Source organism: Muntiacus reevesi, chromosome X (genome assembly GCF_963930625.1).
Source record: "Muntiacus reevesi chromosome X, mMunRee1.1, whole genome shotgun sequence".
In the NCBI taxonomy this organism is placed as follows: domain Eukaryota; kingdom Metazoa; phylum Chordata; class Mammalia; order Artiodactyla; family Cervidae; genus Muntiacus; species Muntiacus reevesi.
Window position 1 is genome coordinate 17,503,596 of NC_089271.1, and position 24,103 is coordinate 17,527,698.

General features: G+C 41.7%; 2 protein-coding genes across 2 annotated transcripts in view; one reads left to right on the forward strand and one right to left on the reverse strand.

Annotated features, from left to right (window-relative positions):
- Window positions 1-883: 883 nt before the first annotated feature.
- On the forward strand, window positions 884-23,624 carry LOC136153281 (pyruvate dehydrogenase E1 component subunit alpha, somatic form, mitochondrial). Its single transcript, XM_065914926.1, has 11 exons — window positions 884-1,070; window positions 13,490-13,549; window positions 14,119-14,292; window positions 15,078-15,204; window positions 15,914-16,005; window positions 16,821-16,913; window positions 18,066-18,221; window positions 18,435-18,506; window positions 19,319-19,386; window positions 20,560-20,668; window positions 21,062-23,624. The coding sequence occupies exons 1-11, from the start codon at window positions 1,014-1,016 to the stop codon at window positions 21,224-21,226; spliced, it is 1,173 nt and encodes a 390-aa protein (XP_065770998.1). The 5' UTR covers window positions 884-1,013; the 3' UTR covers window positions 21,227-23,624.
- MAP3K15 (mitogen-activated protein kinase kinase kinase 15) overlaps window positions 22,468-24,103 on the reverse strand; it is a 138,708-nt gene continuing 137,072 nt past the window's right edge. Inside the window, exons 27-29 of the mRNA XM_065914927.1 lie at window positions 23,320-23,420; window positions 23,165-23,241; window positions 22,468-22,555 (exon numbers count right to left, since the gene is read on the reverse strand). Coding sequence (XP_065770999.1) covers window positions 22,468-22,555; window positions 23,165-23,241; window positions 23,320-23,420 — 266 coding nt within the window. The remainder of the gene's footprint in view (window positions 22,556-23,164; window positions 23,242-23,319; window positions 23,421-24,103) is intronic.

Here is a 24,103-nt window from a genome sequence, read left to right on the forward strand (position 1 = left end):
GTACGTGAATTTCACCGAAGATGTATGTATATCCAGGGTGCATGGTGGGTCATGGTGATCCCTTGCAGGATTGAGAGATTCATGTTCTCTCTTAAGGAGTTTCCATGACTGGCACTAGAAGATCTGATCATTCTAGTTGAGCAGGTGTTTTTGCCATTGGGTCAGATCAGTGCATAGGGCAGATGCACAGTGCACACAAGAGAGAAAAATTGTTGCAAGTTTTGTCTTACTTTAAAATATGAATTTAGTTTATCAGAGCCTCGCTCAGACAGACCCGGAAGCCTTTAACAACTATTATTCGATTTCCTAAAGACAGTTTCGCAGCAGAACCATCTACAGAAACCAAGATGTTTTGTCTTTTGACTCTTACCCAGCTATTAATCTTAGAAAGTGTGGTTAGATAGCATCATCAACTCAGTGGACATGAATCTGAGGTAACTAGGAGAGACTGAAAGACAGGGGAGCCTGGCTTGCTGCAGTCCTGAGTTAGAAAAGAGTAGGAGACTTAGCGACTGATCAACAACAAGGCCATTAATCTTCATCATTGCGTGTGTTGAGCGAAGGTTGTTAAGTTGCAGCACCGGCAGGGTTGGATGCCCAGTAAGATTCGCTTTGCACGGTATCCTTCGTGCGTAGCTTAAGCTGGGTACGAAAACTAGTTCCAACCCCTGCCGCTCCTCCGCCTGAAAGTGTGACCTCACTTTCCCACGCAGGCGCCCTGGGGTCTACGGCGCCTCACCCGTCGGCGGCGTGGTGACACAAGTATCGTTCAGCCGTGGCCTGTGGCTCCGACACCCAATGGCCGGCCGCCGTTCCCTCGGGTGGGCGGGGCACACCCTGGAAACCGTCCTGGTTGGCTTGAGGCCGGGCGCGGCGCATGACGTCGCTCTGTCGCGTCGCGCCGCCGTTAAGTGGAAGTGTCCGCTCAGGGCACCTGAAGGAGACTTGGATACACCTGGGCTGCACTCCTCGGCTCGTTGGAGGTTCGCAGCTGCAGCCACTGCCTGCGCTCCATGAGGAAGATGCTCGCCGCCGTCTCTCGCGTGTTGTCGGGCGTCGCCCAGAAGCCGGTGAGGCGGCGTGAACGACTCGGGGTGGGCGCGAGGCTGGAGGACGGCAGAGGGCAGGGCGCGTGGGCTCCGTAGGCCGGGCCTCGTGCAGCCGCGGGCCTTTGTTCCGTTTCCACGTCTTGCGCTGTACTCCTGGTCGCGAGAGTAGCGATGGTTCGGCCTCTGGCGCCGACCCGTGGGAGGGGGCGTTTTAAAAGGTCCGCGTGGCGGCCAGCCGCGGCTGCCGATGTCGGGCTAATTGAATCGCCCCGGAAGGGCGCGTTCGTTTACTACAGTCAGAAAAGGAGGCACTTGGGCTTCCTCGAGTGTACAGTTGACTGCCTCTTCCCGCCCCACTCATTTACAAACTTCATAACTTTGTTTCTCTTGACCGGGAATCCGGAGACTGAGTGACTCGGTTCAGTCAAAAGTTTCATTTGCTTATCCTGTGACCTTGGGCAAGAGTTTTTTGGTTTTGTCCTTTCTGAAACATGTCGCTGCTCAGTTTCTTTATCTCTGAATGAAACGGGGTTGAGAGTACTTACCCCGTGGGGTGGCTGTGAGGCTTAAACGAGTGACAAGTATGCAGGCCTGTCCCTTTAGCGCTTGTTACATAGTAGTTGCTGTCTGTTACATATTGTTACTGAGTGCCCAGTTTGGTGTACACCTGTTGATCACCAGTGCTGGTCTCTGGAGGATTCACGCAGGGTTAGTGTCCGCAGAAACACGCCTCCTACCGTTTCGTCTTCCTCAACCTTGAGCTTTTCTTGGCAGTCAGATCAGGAGCCCTCAAGCGGAACCCAGAGGGAGACGCTCTGGCCCTTACACACCTGCTCTTAGGGTAAAAGTAGCTGAAGGAAACAGCCGTGGTCCTTGGGAGGTTGAGGTTAGAGGTTCTTTGTGGCTCCGGGGTTTAGATATGCCTAGACTAAGCTTGGAGCACTTTGACCTCTAGGCACTGGTGGTAGTGTTACTTGGTATAACTTCAGCCAAGACTTGGAATTCTGGCTCTAGTAACTCTCCCAAGACTTTGTGGCAACTCTGCTTGGCATGGGAAGGGAGCTTGAAAAGGTAGAAAGGGTACCCCTCTAGGAATGCTATTGACTGACAGATACAAAGCTTGTAATGGATTAATCCTTAGTAGCATGTAAGTTGAAGGACAGCCAGGTTCCACTGTTCTTTATTTCTCCCTGTACACATGACATACCCAACATTTATTGAGCTCTTCGTGAGTGCCTTGGCTAGTTAATGTCCATAGCATCAATTTTTAGTTGAATGTAGGTAACAGAAACGTGTTTTCAACATGATAGAGGTATATAATGTTATACATGTATGTTGTATATAACATAATGCAGACCTAGTCCTGTATTACATTTAAAGGATTACATTAAAGAAGAAAATCTTTAATTGAATTGATGATTTTCTACAGGAAAAGAAAATTCGTGAGTTTTCAAATTACTGTCACCTCTGTGTCCCTAAAAGCAGAGAGAAGTCATTGTTGAAAATCAGAGCCTCATTCCCTCAACTGTCCGAAGTACTCTTGGTTGGGTTTTTGTTTCCTGGCAATATGTTGGCATGAAAGGCAAATGGCACTTCATCTTCACCTCAATAAAAACTTTGGCCTTTTCAAAAATCATATAATACAGCTCAAATCAAACAAATCCAATCTGGCTTACAATGATCTGCTAACGGGATAAAACAAGAATGGAGTATAACTTTATTTAGTCAGAAATTCTAATTGAGAGAAAAGATTATTATGGCAGAATTTGATTACTGTGCAGAGCATTTCTATCTCTTTTATTTAAGTAAAAATAATTTTTTAAACTTTTTTGTTGAGGATGAGAGACAGTGAAGGAGTTATGGTTCTTTGAGCTGCCCTTCTTTTTGGCTGTTTTGCATGGTTTTTTTTTTTTTTTTTTTGGTTGCCTGCCCTTGTGCCGTTAAGTATACTAAGGCCCAGACACAAATATTTTAAGAATTCTCTATTAACCCTGGATTGTGGGTGAGCTGAAATTTTGTTTAATAGCTCCCACTTCCTGCAACAAAGCAAGTCAGCTAACCAGCATTTCTGTAAACAGTAGTAATCATGAAAGGTTCCCACAATGCTCAGTGCATTTTGGGCTCTTGGGTCCAGTGTGCTTATTCATCTGTCAGGTTTCAGATGTGTTAGCACAGGCTACTTAGAGAGTTCAGTGTTTGGTTTAAAATCATCACAGACATTCTGTTTTTAACCTATTCCTTTTAATGCTAAAAAGATCATTGTTAGGTGAAGGAAAAAACACTTAAAACTCCTAGGTCATGGACTAGACACGTTTCTTGTTCCATGAACCGGTGTGGCAGATTCCCAGTATTCTGGATTTAACACTTAAGTCAGCACATCGGATGTGAGTCCTATGAAGACAGACGACAGCCAGCTTGTTACTCAAGCATAAGAGACTCAAACACATTTAAGGAACTTATTGTTTAACAAAATGATTGTGTGAAGTAGTAGTAATTTAATAAACAAAGTAGTAATTTAATTCATTGCCTCCTTTCAGCCAGTCCACCAGAACTTTCAGAAACTGAATGCTTGCACCTGCTACAGAAAGTTGAATCTTAATTAACCTCCAACTAATAAAAATAAATAAATAAATAAATGAAATGAAAGCAGAGAGTCCAGTGTAACTGAAGTTACTTAAGATGCTTAAGTACCTGTGATTTCATCTTCAAATGAGGTTGAGTTTTCAGAGTGCTTATTTCAGTGTTGTGCTTATTTCTGCTGTACAGCAAATTGACTAAGTTATATACATATATACATTATTTTAAAATATTCTTTTCTAGTATGTTTTATCCCAGGAGATTGAGTATTGTCCCCTGTGCTATCAAGTAGGAGCTTGTTGTTTATCCAGTCTAAATGTCTTAGTTTGCATTTACTAATCTCAGACTTCCCAGTCCATCTCTCTCCCTCCCCCTTGGCAGTCACACGTCTGTTCTCTGTATCTGTGAGTTTATTTCTGTTTTGCAGATAGGTTCATTTGTGTGATATTTTAGATTGCACATATAAATGCAATCATATGGTGTTTGTCTCTGTTTTTGTGCCTTACTTCACTTCGATCATCTCTCGTTGCATCCATGTTGCTGCAAGTGGTGTTATTTTGTTCTTTTTTATGGCTGAGTAGTATTCTGCTCTATGTATGTACCACATCTGTATCCATTCATCTGTTGATGAACATTTAAATTGATTCCATGACTTGGCTCTTGCTATGAACATAGGAGTGCATGAATCTTTTTGAATTATAATTTTTCCAGGTGTATGCCCAGGAGTAGGATTGCTAGATCATATGAAAGTGAAAGTTGCTCAGTTGTGTCTGACTATTTGCAACCACATGAACTATACAGTTCATGGAATTCTCCAGGCCAGAATACTGGAGTGGGTAGCTGTTACCTTCTCCAGGGTATCTTTCCAACCCAGGGATCAAAATCAGGTCTCCCGCATTGCCGGTGGATTCTTAACGCTGAGCCACCAGGAGGCTAGATCATATAGTTCTATTTTTACTTTTCGGAGGAACCTCCATGTTTTCCACAGTGGTTGCATCAGCTCACATTCCCATCAACAGTGTAGGGGAGTTCTCTTGTCTCTACACCCTCTCCAGCATTTGTAGATTTTTTAGTGATGGCCATTCTGACCGGTGTGAGGTGGTACTTCGTTGTACCTTATTGTTTTGATTTGCATGTCTCTAATAATGAGTGATGTTTAGCATCTTTTCATGTGCCTACTGTATGTCTTCCTTGGAGAAATGTCTATTAAGGTCTTTTGCCTGCTTTTCAGTTGGGTTGTTTTTTTGTTGTTGTATGAGCTGCTTGTATCCGTTGGAAATGAAGCCCTTGTTGGTCGCGTCATTTGCAAATGCTTTCTCCCATCCCTTTGGTCTTTTTTATGGTCTCTTTTGCTGTGTAAAAGCTTGTAAGTGTGAATAGGTACCATTTGTTTATTTTTGTTTTTGTTTCTATTGCCTCGGGATAGAGACCTAAGAAAACATGGGTATGATTTATGTTAGAATGTTTTACAATTTATGTCAGAATGTTTGACCTATGCCTTCTTTCCGGAGTTTTATGTTGTCATGTGTTATATTTAAGCCTCCCTCTCTTTTTAAGTTTTAATTTATTTAGTTTTGGCTGTGTAGGTCTTCATTGCTATGCCTGGGCTTTCTCTAGTTGTTGTGAGTGGGGGCCAGTCTGGTTGCAGTTCACATGCTTCTTGTCACGATGGCTTCTCTTGTTGAGGAACACAGGCCATAAGATGTGTGAGCTTCAGTGCTCAGTGGTAGCACAGGCTCAGTAGCTGTGATGCACGGGCTTAGTTGCCCCACAGCGTGTGGAATCTTCCCGGACCTGGGTTGAATCTGTGTCCCCTGCCATGGCAGGTGGATTCTTAACCACTGAACCACCAAGGAAGCCCATGTTTAAGTCCTTTAAGACATTTTGACTTTATTTTTATGCATTGTGTGAGGGTGTGTTCTAATTTCATCAATTTGCATGCAGTTGTCCAACTTTTCCAGCACCACTTGCTGAAGAGACTGTTTTGGCCCCACTTTATATTCTTGCCTCCTTTGTCAAAGATGAATCGACCATAGGTGTGTTGGTCTATTTCTGGGTTCTCTGTTCTCTTCCATTGATCTGTATGTCTGTTTTTGTGCCAGTACTACACTGTTTTGATTACTATAGCTGGGAGAGTTAACTGTCCTGCTTTGGTCCCCCCCTTGCTCGCTTAGGATTGCTTTGGTAATGCTGGGTCTTTAATGGTTCCATATAAAATTTTGGATTCGTCATTCTAGTTCTGTGAAAAATGTCATAGGTAATTTGATAGACTTTTGCAGTAGGTTGCTTTTTGTTGTATGGCCAGTTTAGTAATAGTAATTCCTCCATTTCAGGGGCATGGGATATTCTTTCATTTCTTTGAATAATCTTTGGTTCCCTTTATTAGTGTTTTGTAGTGGTCAGTGTATCTTTCACCTCCTTGGTCAGGTTTCGTGTTCAGTTGCTCAGTTGTGTCCAACTCTTTGAGACCCCATGAACTGTAGCACGCCGGGCTTCCCTGTCCTTCACTACCTCCTGGAGTTTGCTCAGACTCATGTCCATTGAGTCAGTGATGCCATCCAACCATCTCATGCCCTTCTCCTCCTGCCTTCGATCTTTCCCAGCATCAGGGTGTTTTCCAGGGAGTCGGCTCTTCACATCAGGGGGCCAAAGTATTGGAGCTTCAGCTGGAAGCTTCAGTCCTTCCAATGAATATTTAGGGTTGATTTCCTTTAGGATTGACTGATTTGATCTCCTTGCTGTCCAAGGGACTCTCAGGAGTCTTCTCCAGCCTCATAGTTTGAAAGCATCAGTTCTTCAGCACTCAGCCTTCATGGTCCAACTCTCACATCCATACGTGACTACTGGAAAACCATAGCTTTGACTATATGGAACGTTGTTGGCAAAGTAATGTCTCTACTTTTTAATACACTGTCTAGGTTTGTCATTGCTTTTCTTCCAAGGAGCAGCATCTTTTAATCTCGCGACTGCAGTTACCGTCCACAGTGATTTTGGAGCCCAAGCATATAAAATCTGTCACAACTTCCATTGTTTCCCTTTCTATTTGCCATGAGGTGATGGGACCAGATGCCATGATCTTAGTTTTTTGAATCTTGAGTTTTAAGCCAACTTTTTCACTCTCCTCTTTCACCTTCATCAAGAGGCTTAAAGTTCTTTTTCCCTTTCTGCCATTGAGGTGGTGTCATCTGCATATCCCAGGTTGTTGATATGTCTCCCTTGTGATTCATCCAGCTGGGCATTTTGCATGATGTACTTTGCATCTAAGTTAAATAAGTAGGGTAACAATGTAGAGTCTTGGCTCCCAGTTTTAAACCAGTTTGTTGTTCCATGTTCAAGTCTTAACTGTTACTTCTTGACCTCTTGACATACAGAGTTCTCAGGAGGCAGGTAAGGTGGTCTGGTATTCCCATCTCTTTTAAGAATTTTCCACAGTTTGTTGTGATCCACACAGTCAAAGGCTTTAGCGTAGTCAATGAAGCAGAAGAAAATGTTTATTTGAAATTTCCTTGGTTTCTCTATGTTCCAACAAATGTTGGCAATTTGATCTCTGGTTCCTCTGCCTTTTCTGAATCCAGCTTGTACATCTGGAAGTTCTTGGTTCACTTACTGTTGAAGCCTAACCTGAAGGATTTTGAGAATTACCTTGCTAGCATGTGAAATGAGTGCTATTGTGAGGTAGTTTGAACCTTCTTTGGCATTGCCCCTGTTTGGGATTGGAATGACATCTGACGTTTTTCAGTCATGTGGCCACTGCTGAGTTTTCCAAATTTGCTGGCATATTGAGTGCAGCATTTTCACAGCATTATTTTTGAGGATTTGAAATAACTCAGCTGGAATTCTGTCACCATCACTAGTTTTGTTCATAGTGATGCTTCTTAAGGCCCACTTGACTTTGCATTCCAGGATGTCTGGCATTAGGTGAGTGATCATACCATCATGGTTATCTGGGTCATAAAGATCTTTTTTGTACAGCTCTTCTGTGTATTCTTGCCACCTCTTCTTAATATCTTCTGCTTCTGTTCAGTTCATGCCATTTCTGTCCTTTATTGTGTCTTTGCATGAAATGTTCCCTTGGTATGTCTGATTTTCTTGAGGAGATGTCTAATCTTTCCCATTCTATTTTCCTCTATTTATATGTGTTGTTCACTTAAGAAGGCTTTCTTATCTCTCCTTGCTATTCTTTGGAATTTTGCATTCAGATGGGTATAACTTTCCTTTTCTCTTTTGCCTTTCGCTTCAGTCCTTTTGTCAGCTGTTTGTAAGCCCTCCTCAGACAACCATTTTGCCTTTTTGTATTTCTTTTTCTTCAGTATGGTTTTGATCACCGCCTTCTGTACAATGTTAAGAACCTCCATCCATAGCTCTTCAGGCACACTGTCTTATCAAATCTAATCCCTTGAATCTCTTTGTCACTTCCACTGTATAATTATAAGGGATTTGATTTAGGTCATACCTGAATGGTCTAGTGGTTTTCCCTACTTTCTTCAATTTAAGTCAGAATTTTGCGATAGGAGTTCATGATCTGAGCCACAGTCAGCTCCTGGTCTTGTTTTTGCTGCCTGTATAGAGCTTCTCCATCTTTGGCTGCAAAGAATGTAATCAGTCTGATTTCGGTATTGACCATCTGGTGATGTCCATGGGTAGAGTCATCTCGTATTGCTGGAAGAGGTTGTTTGCTATGACCAGCGTGTTCTCTTGGTAAAACTATGTTAGCCTTTACCCTGCTTCATTTTGTACTCCAAAGCCAAACTTGCCTGTTACTCCTGGTATCTCTTGACTTCCTACTTTTGCATTCCATTCTCCTATGATAAAAAGGACATCTTTTTTTTTGTTTGTTTGTTTTGGTGTTCTAGAAAGTCTTGTAGGTCTTCATAGGTTTATTCCTTGGAATTTTAGTTTTTAAGAGATACTGTTATTTATTTTTGCATTCTCTTTCTGATATTTCATTTTTAGTGTAAAGAAATGGAACAGATTTCTGCATGTTAGTCTTGTATCTGCCTACCTTGCTGAATTTGGTTATCACTTTTCTTAGTTTTTGTGTGGAGTCTTTGGAGTTTTCTATATATAGCAGCATGTCATTTGCATATAATGATCATTTTATCTCTTCCCTTTCAATTTGGATACCTTTTATTTCTTGTTCTTGTTTGATTGCTGTGGCTAGAACTTCCAATACTACATTGAAAAGAAGTGGTGAGAGTGACCATCCTTGTCGTGTTCCAGATTTTAGCAGGAAGGCTTTCAACTTTTCACCATTCAGTGTTAATATTGGCTATTAATAAATAGCTTTTACTATTTTGAAATATGTTCCCTGTATATCCACTTTGGTAAGAGTTTTTATCATGAATGGATGTTGAATTTTTAAAAAATTGTTTAATTGGTGGAAAATTGCTTTATAGTGTGTTGGCTTCTGCTGTACGACGGCGTGAATCAGTCATATATCTATCCCTTTCCTCCCTCCCCTCCTCCCATCCCACCCCTTTAGGTCATCATAGAGTGCCAGGCTGGGCTCCCCATGTTATTTACAATTTCCCTCTATTTTACACATGGTTATGTATATACTTCAATGCTCCTTTCTGAAATTTGTCCCACCTTCACCTTCCCCCGCTGTGTCCACAAGTCCATTCTCTACCGGGTTCATCAGTACCATTTTTCTAGATTTCATATATATGGAGTAATATACGATACTTGTTTTTGCTTTCTGACTTATTACTTCACTCTGTATAAGAGGCTCTAGGGGCGGTTTGAATTTTGTTGGATGCTTTCTCTGCATCTATTGAGATGATCACGTGGTTTCTGACTTTTATTAATGTGGTGTATTACATTGATTGCATATGGTGAACCATCCTTATGAACCTGGGATTCACCACTTGTGATGGTGTATGATTTTTTTTATGTGTTGTTGGATTTGGTTTGCTAATAAGTTGAGAATTTTGGTGTCTATATTCATCAGACATACTGGCGTGTAATTTTATTTTTTGATGATATCTTTGTATGGTTTTGGTATCAGGGTGATGGTGGCTTCCTAGAATGTGCTTGGAGGTGTTCCTTCCTCTTCAGTCTTTTGGAAGAGTTTGAGAAAATTCCCAAGTTTCTCAATTTTTTGTGTATCTGGCAGAAGTTTTATTACGTTGAAAAAGGACAGAGAAAGTTTCTGACAGAGATACATAGACATCAGAAGAGGGGACAGAGATTGCCCCTTCTTGATAGTCTTATCAAGGCCTTATATACTTTTACCAGACCCACTCCCACAACATACATCTTAAATTAACAAGATTAGAACTAACTATAGAAAGGTCTTACCAGCCCCACTCCCACATAAGATAAGATTAGTAGAAAGTTCCTGTTACAAGGAGAAACATTATTATATGAAACATGTCCTTGAGCAAGATACATCTTGTTATATAATCATTAGTACCACATCTTACATCTTAAAGAAAAAAAACACCCTTGAGCAAGATGTGTTGTTTTGTTTTGTAATCATTAGCTCTGGGCTAAAAGAAAGTTAGTCTTCAAGATTATTGTCATAACAACTCAGAGTTTAAGAAAAAATGTCTTATGTGACTAAGTAAGTGAAGTGGCTCAGTCTTGTCTGACTCATGCAACCCATAGACTGTAGCCTACTAGGCTCCTCGGTCCCTGGGATTTTCCAGGCAAGAGTACTGAGTGGATTGCCATTTCCTTCTCCAGAGGATCTTCCCCACCCAGGGATCGAACCTGGATTTCCTGTGTTGTAGGCAGACACTTTACCGTCTGAGGCACCAGGGGAAGTCTCTTATGTGACTAAGACAAAGCAATGTAGAAAAAATGGTTTGTTCTTTTCTCCTCCTTGAAAGCCCTGGACCCCTTCCTCCTTGAGGGCCCTAGACTCCTTATCAACCTACCTAAGAATTAGCTCTCTCATTCCCCCCTTTTTCTTTTAGGAGAATTATGTTGCCAAGGGAAAGGGGTGGCATTCTCATTTCATAACTTCTTCGAGCTGGTAAGGGAGGCAGACAGACCCTAAATTGTTGAGGCAACATGTTCTCCTAATGCTCATATTGAGAGTTTCTGATCCAGGGGCCCCAAGTAATAGTTGGAGGAGGCTGTAGAAATTGTAGGGGTATGAACAATTATTTGTAACCTAAAAGGTTTCAGACAGCTAGAAACAAACCCCATTATACAGTTACAGATGTAAGGCAAAATAGTCATTAAACCAAGTTAAAACATAGTAAAAATTAAAAGTCACATTATGTCCATAGTTAAGGTACAATGTGTTATACCAGTCCATCTTAGGATTGTTAGATGTCATCAGATCAAGAAGGGGTATCACATATGATTGTTGTTGGTGAAGGTATTTGCAGAGTTGAACAAAGTCCTTTCCTTGAAGCAGAAGAACCCACCATGTGAATGAAGCCTTTCACCGATGAGGAGGTTGAAAAGCTGAAAGTTTGTCTTGAAGATCCCAGACAAGCCCCCAAGTTGATTGCTTATGGTGAACAGTGTGTCAGATTAGTGATCTCCAAAGAAGATTTAGCTTCAGGATTAGGGACCAGACTTGATTATTCAGAGCTTTTTTGTGGCAGTTCTATTACAGTGAAAAAGGAGAAAGCTTCTGACATAGACATCAGAAGGAGACAGAGTCCCCCCCCCCCCCCAAGTTTCTCAATTTTTTTTCCACTTATTCTTAGGTATTTTAATGAACTGTCTTTACCCCCAGCTTGTCTGAAGCATTTATTTCTAGCATTTTCACTTCTAGCAATTTCATTGTCTTTATTGACTTTATTGGATTGTGGTATACTGATGGGTATAGAGATAAGTAAGTAATAGCTTTCTGCCTTCTGGCTTGTACACTTAGCAGATCAACCTTATCCCTTCTCACCAAGATCAAGTCCAGTGTTAACAGGTTGGATGGTAAGAGGACACTGTGAACATATCACAAGTGCTTTTGTGGGATCTGAAGAATGTGCTTCAATTCTGCATGAGAAGTGTTTGTTTACATATATGTCATGTGGCAGAATGTGGCTAAAATAGTACTAACTGATTAAATATTTGTGATCTAACCTGGACCTTAGCCATCACATAGAGTACTTTTGCTGTGAGCAGAGTGAAAGAGTGAAAAGGAAACATTTCTCCCAGCTTGCCCCTGCCCTCTAGCATTGACAGCCTCTTGAACATCAAGAAGGGACCACTGGGACTTCTCTTGCAGTGGTGTGGGCTTGAGGAGGTAGCTCACGGGGGTGAGGTAACAGACCTTGGAGCCAGATTTGCTAGGTTTGTACCCCAGCCCCAACATTTAAGTGTTCTATGGCTTTGGGCAACTCAGGTCAGTTCAGCCGCTCAGTCATGTCCAACTCTTTGCAACCCCATGGATGGCAGCACACCAGGTCTCCCTGTCCATCACAACTTCCGGAGTTTACTCAGACTCATGTCCATTGAGTTGGTGATGCCATCCAACCATCTCATCCTCTGTCGTCCACTTCTCCCACCTTCACTCTTTCCCAGCATCAGGGTCTTTTCCAATGAGTCAGTTCTTTGCATCAGGTGGCCAAAGTATTGGAGTTTCAGCTTCAGCATCAGTCCTTCCATTGAATATTCAGGACTGATTTCCTTTAGGATGGACTGGTTGGATCTTCTTGCAGTCCAAGGGACTCAGGTAGCATGAATTTCATCAGCACAGAGAGAAAGTTTCATTGAAAACTCATTGCATGTCCCACCCCTCAACTCAGATGCCCTTCTAAACCTCAGACCTATGTAGTAATGGGAATTGAGGTTAAAACACAGATGCCACTAATGTGCATACCAAATGACATAAGTCAATGACACCAGCTCCGAGACCTGTTTTGAGCCCAAGTAGTGGTCCAAGTCGCACATAGGTCACATTGCTTGATCTAGCAAGAGCTCAACCTCAGAACAAGGCATTTCTGACACAATTTCACCCAGTGAAAAAACAGGTGGCTAATCTGTTTTTTTCCCTAGTAATAAATGAGGATCCTTTATTATTTAAAAAGTGGGGTGGGGTTACTGTTTAGAGAACATCTTCCTTCTGGTGCTTCAGGAGGAGCCTCTGTCTGTTCAAATCATAAAACATCCTTCAGATCTTTTGTTTTCTTAAGTCAGAAAATGCTAAGTATCTTTTCTTTTCTCTTGTACCTTTCTTGCTAAAAGGGCTTCTATAGTCGCTCAGTCAGTAAAGAATCTGCCTGGGTTTGATCCCTGGGTTGGGAAGATCCCCTGGGGAAGGGAAAGGCTACTCACTCCAGTATTCTGGCCTGGAGAACTCCATGAACAGAGGAGCCTGGCAGGCTACAGCCCGTGGGGTTGCAAAGAGTCTGATACAACTGAGTGATTTTCACTTTTCTCACTAAGGTGTTTATCTAATGCTTTGAGTAGTTTAAAATATTTTTCTTATAGTACTCTTTTATACAGAAGTGATTTTCCTGAGACAGGAATTGAAACATGGGTTTATGTGAAGGACAGCTCTGAAAGTAAAGCTTTAGCTTGCCCAATATATCTAGTTATGACTAAGAATAGCATAAATAAACACATCCCACAGATCATCTAGTCTCTTCAAGTTCGCCATTAGCCTCATTATATTTTCACTAATTTTCTTTGAAAACAAAGTGACAAACTCGATGGGTCTGGGTTTTGTGCCCTTCTCTCTGCTGTTCGCCTTCAGATGTGGGTACAGTCGTGTCTCCTTGGCCAAAGCATTTTGGAAGAAAGGGTCCTGACACCGTGACCAGCATGGAAGATAAAGCCCATGAATGTGTCAGGCTCTCGAGTTCTGGGACTCTGTCCTGATGGTCGATTAGTGAGAATAATAACTCAAAAAACAACCAGACAGTGAAAAGTACTCATATACTTGTGTGTTTTGATCTTTCAAGGCAAGCAGAGTGCTGGTGGCATCCCGTCATTTTGCAAATGATGCTACTTTCGAAATTAAGGTAAGAGGTGTTTTGCTTTCTGTTGAAATTTTTTCCACAGATAGATGTTGATGTGTAGTTTTACCTTTGTGATAGAGCATTTTGATAATCATGCTTTTTACAATCTCATTCCAAGTGTTCTAGAATCAAAGATGCAGAGGAGTTCAGCAAAAATTAGAATTTACTCCTTTTGTGTAGCAGCTTGTTGGTAGTTTGGAGCAGGAGCTCAAGCTAAAAAAAATTAAAGACCTACTCTAAGATTTAAAATGTAATTTGGTAAAAAGTTTGAATAAGAAGATTCTTAGAATGATTTGAAAGTTTGTCCTTGAACCTATAACTCAGTTGACCTAGAGGTTTTCAATGAAAGTCATTAAATATTTCCTTCTTCCAAAACCCCATTTCATTGCACAGTGAGTTTTAAGAAGGAATCAGAAGCAATGTGCAGCCTTTCTGATATGCTTGTCTGCTGGTGTTCAAGTTAAAAAACAGTAAAGATTGTAAATATTTAACTATTTTGAGTTAGAGCTTAGAATGGGTTGGCAATATTTACACTGTAGTGACTGAGGGATAATTGTCTGATTTCATTTCAGAAATGTGATCTTCACCGGCTGGAAGAGGGCCCTCCTGTTACTACAGTGCTTACCAGGGAGGACGGGCTCAAATACTACAGGATGATGCAGACCGTTCGCCGAATGGAGTTAAAAGCAGATCAGCTGTATAAACAGAAAATTATTCGTGGTTTCTGTCACTTGTGTGATGGTCAGGTGAGTGGTAGTTTTATAAGAAAGCTATGTTACTTTGGAATTTAAGTATAGGATGTGTTTTTTGGCTGTTACCCTACATTACTTGTCTGAAGGATTTGAGGCTGGTATTTTAGAACAAAAATGAAACTGTGGAGACCTGCTAGGATGGTTATGCTAAAGAATTTAGTCATGTATCACACTGCTGATTTCCTATTCCACTATGGCATTACAATCACCTGCACTGGATATACTTTTGGAGAAAAGGGTTTTTGGTTTTTTTTTGTTTGTTTGTTTTGTGGGTTTTGGACAAGGTTTACAAAACCAAATGCCTACCAGGGACCAATTAGGTAGAATAAATGAGTGAAGGCTGCCAGTTATATGAAGAGTTGAGAATGGTGACAGGAATTGGTGGTGAACTGGAACAGACAGGTCCCACCTGCAGGATAAGTCATAATGATACCAGCCAGTTGGTGCCATGTGATAATACAGGGCTGATGTTTCCTATTGTTTGTCTTTGAGAGAAGACAGAAGTCTCCATTTTCATGTGAAATTCCCCCAATATTTTGATGTAGACATCTGATGCAGGATTTTCTCAAGTCGCCGTACAGGCTTAAAAGAAACAGCATATCTGTGGATTGCCAGTTTATGGTTGTGGCTTGGCCTTTACCCTTTTTTCTGGTGAAAAAGGAGCTACTTGTCATGGTTATGAATGCGTTCTAGGCCAAATGTTTCATAATAGTCAAGGAAGCCTGTTAACTAGAAATGTGTACTGTATTGACTCACTGATGCTTCTTCCTTGAATGCAGGAAGCTTGTTGTGTAGGCCTGGAGGCTGGCATCAACCCCACAGACCATCTGATCACAGCCTACCGGGCTCATGGCTTTACCTTTACCCGCGGACTCTCTGTTCGGGAGATTCTCGCAGAGCTTACAGGTTTGCTATTAACTTACAAAAACGGGGAATTGAGTGAATTAAGTTTTCAAATCTCCAAGAAAAGATGCTGTTTATAAGATAACATTAAAACTTTTTAAAAATTAAAACCTTTTTGATTTTTTTTTTTTAAAAGCTGAGAAACCAGGAAAAAAATAACCTCTCCCTTTGGGTGCTCTGGTACCTCTATCATGTTTTTGAGTAAACTGACCATTTTTGAGGTTATCTGGCCTCTTGGGTAAAAAGGTCAGCTCCATAAAATCAGAGTAGTGTTTATCACTCAAGCATGCCAACAGAAATCTAGTAGCCAGAGAACGTAAATTGAGTATAAGTATTTCATTGTGTAGAAATGAAATTGTATAAGTCTTCTTATTGGTACCTTTGTCCCCCTTGACTTGTACACCAATGTAGGAGAAATTGGAAGATGTTTTTAGTGGGAAAAAAAAAAAAACAACGTCTAGAATACCACACTAACATCTAAAGAAAACTTGGTGATTTGAGAGCTGGAAAGATTTATGGGACTGGTCTAACCTTCCTTATAAAAGGGCCAGGAGACAAGGAGGACTATATATTTACTTTGAAGGACATGTGGTTATATAGTCAAGTTGGTCTCTTGATTTCTCATAGTCAAGCCGGCTCAAATACTCGTGGTGTGGTTTTGTTTTCTATGTTTGGTGTTTGATATGTCACGTTTGTGTGTTGCCATGTATAGGACGAAGAGGTGGTTGTGCTAAAGGAAAAGGAGGATCCATGCATATGTATGCCAAGAATTTCTACGGAGGCAATGGCATCGTGGGAGCTCAGGTAACTGAGGACTGGGATTGCATCATTTCCTGGGTTGGGCCCTAGTCCACATCTTTGCAATATTTTGTACCCCGGAGGATGTCTCTCTGAAGTATTTGAGGGGCATGATGTGTTTTAAACGACCTGTTGCTTTCATACTCTATTATTGGGCCATTTAACAGAGTTGGACAATGATTTAAAGATTTTCCTTTCTAGGTATTTGCTGTCTTACAAGTAAGCAAGAGCCTCCAGCAGTGGCGCCCCGCCTCTGTCTTTGAGTTGCTATTAGTACCTAGCCGCGTGGCCACACCTCCTGGCCACAGCCCTCTCCCTGCTGCAGTGCATGGCACCCGGAGAGGCGGAGCTCAGGGTCTTAAGGGCCTAGTGCGAAGCTGAAGCCAGCTTCTGTGGTGGTGCCGTTCTTGTCAGTTAGTAAAGAACGAACAAGTAGAGCCATAAAATCATATCTAGATTGTTAAGTTTATTTTCTAATATATTAAGGTTTTAGCATCTGGGGTTTTGTTGTTTGAGGTATTTTTTTAACCCTTGGTTTGCTGGGTGGGTGCTTTTAGGATTGATAGTTGAAACTTTCAATGTAGAAATGTTATTGCTTAATGGTTGAAATAGAATACAATAATACAATAGCAGTTACTTGTGTTACTTTGCCAGTTTACAATTTTGGAGGTGGGGTAAGCAGAGATAGGGTTGGGTAGGGAAGAGTTTGTAGGGACCATGTCTTTTCTATCTCATGTTCTGGTCAGGAGCTAACGTTCGTAGCATTAATTTCTTCCCTCATGGATTTCTGTGGTTCCTTTCTTGCTTGTCCTTAATATTAGGTGCCCCTGGGAGCTGGGATTGCTCTGGCCTGTAAGTATAATGGAAAAGACGAGGTCTGTTTGACTTTGTATGGTGATGGCGCTGCTAATCAGGTGAGTAAGTGCCTCTTAACTTCGCAGTCGTGTCCAAAGTGTTGAATATTCATAGTTCAGTTTGTGGCCAAGCAGTGTATCAATTACTGGTTGAAACGGCCATTTATATGACAGGCTAAAATTTGGTTTTGTGGCCACATTAAAGATTTACATCTTGGCAGTGTCAGTGATTTGTATGGGTGTACTCTTAAGAGGATGCACACCTTTGTTCTATGTCAGTGCTCCACAGACTCTGTGGTGAAGGACTGGTTTACATTGTAACCCTTTGCAAACCAACTCCTAAACCAGTACTGTGATGTGCAGACTCATTCTCTTGAATGCCAAGGCATTTTCAGACTCCTCTCATAGTTTTTGAGCCCTGACTCTTCCTAGTCTTTGTCATGGTCTGAGTAAATCACCGGTCTGTGGCCGACATTCTGTGAGGCCTTGCTCTGGATGCTGATTCTCAGACACTGGATATCCAGAGGGTCTCATAGGATTTATAATCGAGCATAAACCCCCAAAACTAGGTAGCTGCAGTACATTTCTACTTTCCAGTGTACACTATACTACTGTGTCAGCCCCACAGAAGCAGTCACTTCCTTAGGTGCAAAAAGAGATGAGTTTGCTGCAACACACACACACACACACACAGTCACTTCCTTAGGTGCAAAAAGAGATGAGTTTGCTGCAACACACACACACACACACACACACAATCATTTCCTTAGGTGCAAAAAGAGATGAGTTTGCTGCAACACACACACACACACACAGAGTCACTTCCTTAGGTGCAAAAAGAGATGAGTTTGCTGCAACACACACATAGACACACACACACAGTCACTTCCTTAGGTGCAAAAAGAGATGAGTTTGCTGCAACACACACACACACACACACACACACAGAGTCACTTCCTTAGGTGCAAAAAGAGATGAGTTTGCTGCAACACACACATAGACACACACACACAGTCACTTCCTTAGGTGCAAAAAGAGATGAGTTTGCTGCAACACACACACACACTTCTTTGCCTCAGAATCTGGGTTGTAGGTGAGGCATTCCGTCTGAGAGCTTTCTCTTGCTGGGTAGAGCAGTGACTTTTGGGGATGATGAAGTTGAGAAAAAAACAGCACAATGAAACCACTTGAACTTTTTATTTGTACTTCCAGGGTCAGATATTCGAAGCTTACAATATGGCAGCTTTGTGGAAATTGCCTTGTATTTTCATCTGTGAGAATAACCGCTATGGGATGGGAACATCTGTGGAGAGAGCAGCAGCCAGCACTGATTACTACAAGAGAGGCGACTTTATTCCTGGGCTGAGGGTAAGGACACCTGTGGTAGAGCTGGAGCGGCACTCTTGGCCCGATGGCTCACATCAAAGGAAGGGTTCTATTTTCTTAGTGGATGAACAGGTCATAGGAAAAGAAAACTATTTTAGGCACTTGGAGTTAAGCTCTCCCCTTTGTATCTCTGAGCTTTTATGAAGTATAGTTGATTTACACTGTGGTGTTGAAATCTTTCCTACTTATTGGCAGGTAGATGGAATGGATATCCTGTGTGTCCGGGAGGCCACAAAATTTGCAGCTGCCTATTGTAGATCTGGAAAGGTAAGATTTTTTTTGGCCTCTAAGCTAGAGATTTCTAATGGCATTTATGTGTCTTAAAGTTGGAAGAAGTGCCTCCTGTGTCCATTGTGGCAATTTAGGGGTAGCTGCTAATTGAGGTGTATAAGATAGAAGCAGGATCTTGAGTCAGTCGGGTCCCTTTATAAATAACATGGTCTTGGTAGCTCACATCCTAGGAAACATTCCATGTTTCCCCCATTTGGGGTAAATCTTTTCTTCCAGTGTTCCCTCAGCATTCTGCCTCTGTCTTTGTTGTGACAATCTATTTTGCCTTTTGGTTCATTATGTGCCTCCACACTACCCGCAACCCCACCTTAATGATAAGCCCCTTGAGTGAAGAGATTAGGGACTCCCACAGTGCCCAGCACAGAACTGTGCTTAGATAATAGGCATTCAGTATAAGTTTGCTTTCTATAGATTAATGTTTAAATTATGTAGTCTTATTGTTTCAGTCCTAAGGATCTTGACCTTTCCAGTTACAGCAGTGGAGGGAGAAGGGAATAGTGAGATGGGCCTAAAAAGAGGCTTACCTGCTATTTGAACTGGTGGGAGGATATTCTCCCTAAATCACTGTTCCACAACCCAGAAAGCAGACCCCTAAGATAATAAGTCCCTCTTAAAACTAGGGAGGATGAAAGATGCTGTAAATAGGTATTAGAAATGAGAAGAGATAATTGAATCAGTCAACTTAGAAGAAATTCTTGCCAACTCAGATCTGATCAGAGTAGTTGATGGGGTGTATATTTGAGGCTATGCCCATTGTCTCACCTAACCTCCACTGGGTTCTGTTTTAGGGGCCTATACTGATGGAGCTGCAGACTTACCGTTACCATGGACACAGCATGAGTGATCCTGGAGTGAGGTAGGGTAAAGGAAAAACAGTGTGTGGTGTCCAAAGTAGATGGGCTTAGAGCGGTACTACTTACATGAAAAAGCAAGAGCATTTCAAAATGTACTTTTGAATCCAGACACCAGTTGGCTTCATGCACTGATTTAGTAGTTTAGCCTGAGCCTGAAATCAGTGCTTTATAATAAGTTGCTTCCAATCTAGAAAGCATTCTGGAAACTTCTACACTATGTATTGTGTACATGTTAACATAAGTACCAATAAAACAATTGTAGGAAGGAATTGTGACGAATTGTTACCTAAAGCAGGTCTGATGGTAACAGTAGTATACTTGGGAGCATTTACCTTTTGTAGGCATTGCCTCAGATGCTCCCAGGGCATATCCCTCCATTTGAAAATGCCTCAGATGCTCCCAGGGCATATCCCTCCATTTGAAAATGTTCTTCTGGCTGGTATGGTGCAAGACCAAGTAGCAGAAGGGATATTCCATGTGTTGAAATAAATGAGTTAAAAAAAAATAGTGACAAAAGTCCTAACTCCAGTCCTGGAATGTGGCATAATTAACGAGTAGATTTAGATAAAGTAAGCCGTAAGAAGTCTTTAAGAGTGTAGGCTGAAGGTCTAAGGGAAAATGTTATAAAGAACGACTTTTATGGGAAAAAGCACTCTGTAATTCTGCTGTTTAAAAAACAATGGTAGAGCCTTTGCTTTTAGTATTATTTCAGATAATGTAGGACAAGGATCAACTATACATTCAAGAATTGGAAAACCTCCTCTCCAGGTTTTTGCCAGCCATGCTGCTCTGGGGTCTTAAAGGAGAAAGGAAAGGCACACTTTTTTCCGGGTTAGCATTCTCCTGCCTCCAAGGTTACAGCTATCACCCCAGAAAACCATCTCCCCTGGCTTCACCCACTTAGAGCCTCCATCACTACCTTCATGCCCTACATCTAGATTAAAGAAGCAGACAGCACCTGGGCTCCTGTTGTCAGAATGCCAGAGCAGCCCAGAGAATTGCCACTGTAGAGTTTAGACAGAGCAGCTCTTACAGAATGTTAGGATGCGTTCTTGTATTTTGACGTATAATTCTGCCCTTCCTCCGGAGATGTAAGTATTGATGTGGTGCTGTGTTTCAGAGACCATCTGCTCTACTGGAACTGTTCTTACTTGTCACTCTGGTTCCCTCCCCAGTTACCGGACCCGAGAAGAGATTCAGGAAGTTAGAAGTAAGAGTGACCCTATCATGCTCCTCAAGGACAGGATGGTGAACAGCAATCTCGCCAGTGTTGAAGAATTAAAGGTACACACTTACTCAAAGGGTTTTCACAGTTGCCTCTCTCAAATTTTGAGCAGTTTTTCTCTACACAAAAAACTGCCACTCCTAGGTGAACTAGGTAAGTAAAAGGGAAAATACACACGGTATTCTCACAGGGCATTCCTCAGTCATATTGATGAAGCTTTTAAACTCCAATAGCACAGTTCTTTCCTGTAAATACACTTGAGGTTTTTAAATGTTCCCTCACCAGGGTGTATGTTTCTGTCTTTACTTCAGAGTATTTGTTTCTAGATTGTTGTTACTTTTACCATAATAGCACCTTAAGTACACTTCTAGTACTAGTAGAAGAGTCGAACTACTTGGTACCTAAGAGGTGTATCTTCAAACAAATCTCTTGAACTGTAATCTGATTTTTAGGAAATTGATGTGGAAGTGAGAAAAGAAATTGAGGATGCTGCTCAGTTCGCTACTGCTGATCCGGAACCGCCTTTGGAAGAGCTCGGCTATCACATCTACTGCAACGATCCACCTTTTGAAGTCCGGGGTGCAAACCAGTGGATCAAGTTTAAGTCCATCAGTTAAGGCGAGATACACACACCTTCAGGGAGTCCTTTGGCAGCAAGTGTAAGGAATGCTTTGTGTTCTCAACTTTGTCAAGGAGGAAAACCCATAGAGAGAAGGTGTGTAGATTGAGATAGTGTTTGCATGTGGTTTGTACGGTGTTGCATTAAAAGAGGTGATCGCACACATAAAGGTTATTTTAGTTCTATAGGTCTAAAATAGGTAATAGTTTGCTTAACCCTCCAAATTATTTCTTTAAAATAGTTCTATTTGATTTAGTTGTATACTAGTTTTAACACATATGTTTAGTTACTAAGGGCTTCCCTTGTGGTTCAGCTGGTGAAGAATCTGCCTGCAATGTAGGAGACCCCGGTTCGATTCCTGGGTCGGGAAGATCCCCTGGAGAAAGGAAAGGCTACCCACTCCAGTATTCTTGGACTTCCCTTGTGGCTCAGCTGGTAAAGAATCCGCCTGCAATGCAGGAGACCTGGGTTCAATCCCTGGGTTGGGAAGATGCCTTGGGGAAAGGAAAGGCTACCCACTCCAGTATTCTGGCCTGGAGAAGTCCATGGACTGTATAGTCCATGGGGTCTCAAAGAGTTGGACACGAGTGAGCGACTTTCATTGTAACTCAGTTACTAAGAGGAAAAACGATTCCTTGTATGCCTGTCCAACCCTGCCACCACCTTGTGGGGGGATCAGTGTCCTGTCCCTCGCAGTGGCCAGCAGCTCACTAGTGTACCCTAATGTGCACACACACCCCTGTTAGTGTGCACGTCGGTGCTGAAGCCTGTTCACACTGAACCATCATTTCTCCTTAGTAAAACACGATTATTTATTATAACTTGGCAGGGGTGGAAGGACAATTCCATGTTTAAATATAACTATTTCATTTCCAAGGCCAAATAAGTTAGTTTTCTCCATTTATACATTCAATATAAATATGAAGCTATTTTCTTAACAGTTTCTATTTACAGTCATATCAAACATTATTAAATACAAGGCAGAGTCTTATTGATTTTATCTTTTTCTGATTTTAAGTGCAATTCCAGTTAATGTATGGAATGTATAATTGAAACAGTGATTCCCAGCCTTTTTGTTAAACATTTTTCCATAATTCTTTAGAACTTCAAGTTCTTAAATCTGTTCAATGAACAGTGGTGTTTTCCTTGTGGAATCACAGCAAGATTGGTGTGTATGTAACAGAAGCTTTAACAAAGATGTCAGCTCTGGCTTCCCTCTATCCCCCACATGGCTGATTATTAAGCCTCATCTTGGGTTGCTGGGGCCCCCTGAGCCCGTCTTCTGTACTGGGAGACAGCAGTCCAGAGCCTGCAGAGAAGGCCACCGCTACGAACAAACAGAAGTCTTCCTTAGAGTGAGTCATAAGAAAAGATAACTTCAAAGCAGTACCACACAATACTTCTTTAGGAGCCCTTATGGCAAAAGCTATATAGTATGTACTTCTAGATTTGTCTAGTTTTGCTGGCTAGTCTTAAAAATGCAGTCTCTAACTTAAAAACTAAAATAGGGATATGTTCCCTTCACATATGGAAGTGAAATTTCTACCCCAGCACAAGTGGGATATGGCCTTAGAGGTATGTACAGGAGTGCCAGGGCATCTGTACTAAGTAGGCTATTAAAGATGACCAGTGGAGGAGAATTAAAGGGTTTGCGTGTAGCCTGCTGTCAACTCCTGTCTTTCCTCATTCCACTCCTAGCCTGGCAGTCTGTTTGTTGACTTTGCCTACTGGGCCTTTAGCTTCTGCTCCCTCTCAGCTTTTCCCCAACTTTACCCTTGGAAACTCCAGAGTTTGGAATGAGGTTGGGTAGTTTTTGTTTTCTAAGGGAAAGGGGGAAAGTTACCAGCACTTTGTTTTCTACTGCTTTTATGTAAAAGCCTAACCACACCAAAAAAGCCGTTTTCTGTTACACAAAATGTTTTGAGGCTATTCTTACCGTAGTCTAAGGTACCTTAGGTCTTCCTTAGTGATATCATTAAGAATATCAGACAGTGTGTAACCCTCTTCAAGAATCTGAAACAAAGATCACATACATCAAGAGCTAAGCAGCTTTGTAATAACAGCCTAGGAATGGTTTGGTTCTCAGCTTACCTTTTCAATTGTTCTTGTATCCGCTCCTTGCAGTTGCAACCAATCGACAAGCTCTTTATCTGTTTGCTGCTCATGAGACCCAGGAGGGGACACTGAGTTCTCTGTAATGATTAGAAATGTATTATGTTGTATACTGATGTGTAACAGTAAAAGTCTTTGAGTAGCAAGTTGGATGAAATAAACTATTCCAGAATGTAATTGTGCTGTGAAAAGGAAATGGATTAAGCTTGAGCTCAGCTACACACTGCATAAGAGGCCACAGTCCTTGGTGTCACTTTACTGAGATTTAAGGTATCATACATAAATATTTTAGTTAGTTTGGAGTTTGATACGGTATCTACCACTTTAAATGTGTTTTCCCATCTTTAAAATGCCTTTTCTAAGGAATCATATCCCTTAAAGTACACTGGAATTCAAATGAGGAGATAGGTTTCAATACTGAGTTTTGCATCACAGCTTATCCACCCCACATTCCAAGAGGCAGCTGGAGCCCTTGTGTAGGTGGCAGCAATTGCTTAAGGCTGGTTGACTGAGGTATACCTTAGTCAGTAAACCACCCTTTTTAGGTAATGCAGTGCTGAGAACTTTGCTAAGCACAGATAAGGAACCACCACTACAATCAAGATAGAGAAATTTATCTATCACCGCAAAAGTTCTTGGGGCCTTCTATAATCAGTCCTCCCCCACCCATTCTGATTTCCTTTCTGTCCCTATAGTTTTGCTTTAACAGAGTATCGTATAAATGTTCAACATTTATGGAATCATAACATGTGGGCTTCTTTGC

What these genes read in the sequence shown, in the direction of transcription:
- LOC136153281 (XM_065914926.1), top strand. Translation starts at nt 1,014, where the DNA reads ATGAGGAAGATGCTCGCCGCCGTCTCTCGCGTGTTGTCGGGCGTCGCC. An exon ending in ACTTTATTCCTGGGCTGAGG is followed by an intron (nt 18,222 to 18,434) that starts GTAAGGACACCT and finishes ACTTATTGGCAG; the next exon opens with GTAGATGGAATGGATATCCT. An exon ending in CCAGTGTTGAAGAATTAAAG is followed by an intron (nt 20,669 to 21,061) that starts GTACACACTTAC and finishes TCTGATTTTTAG; the next exon opens with GAAATTGATGTGGAAGTGAG.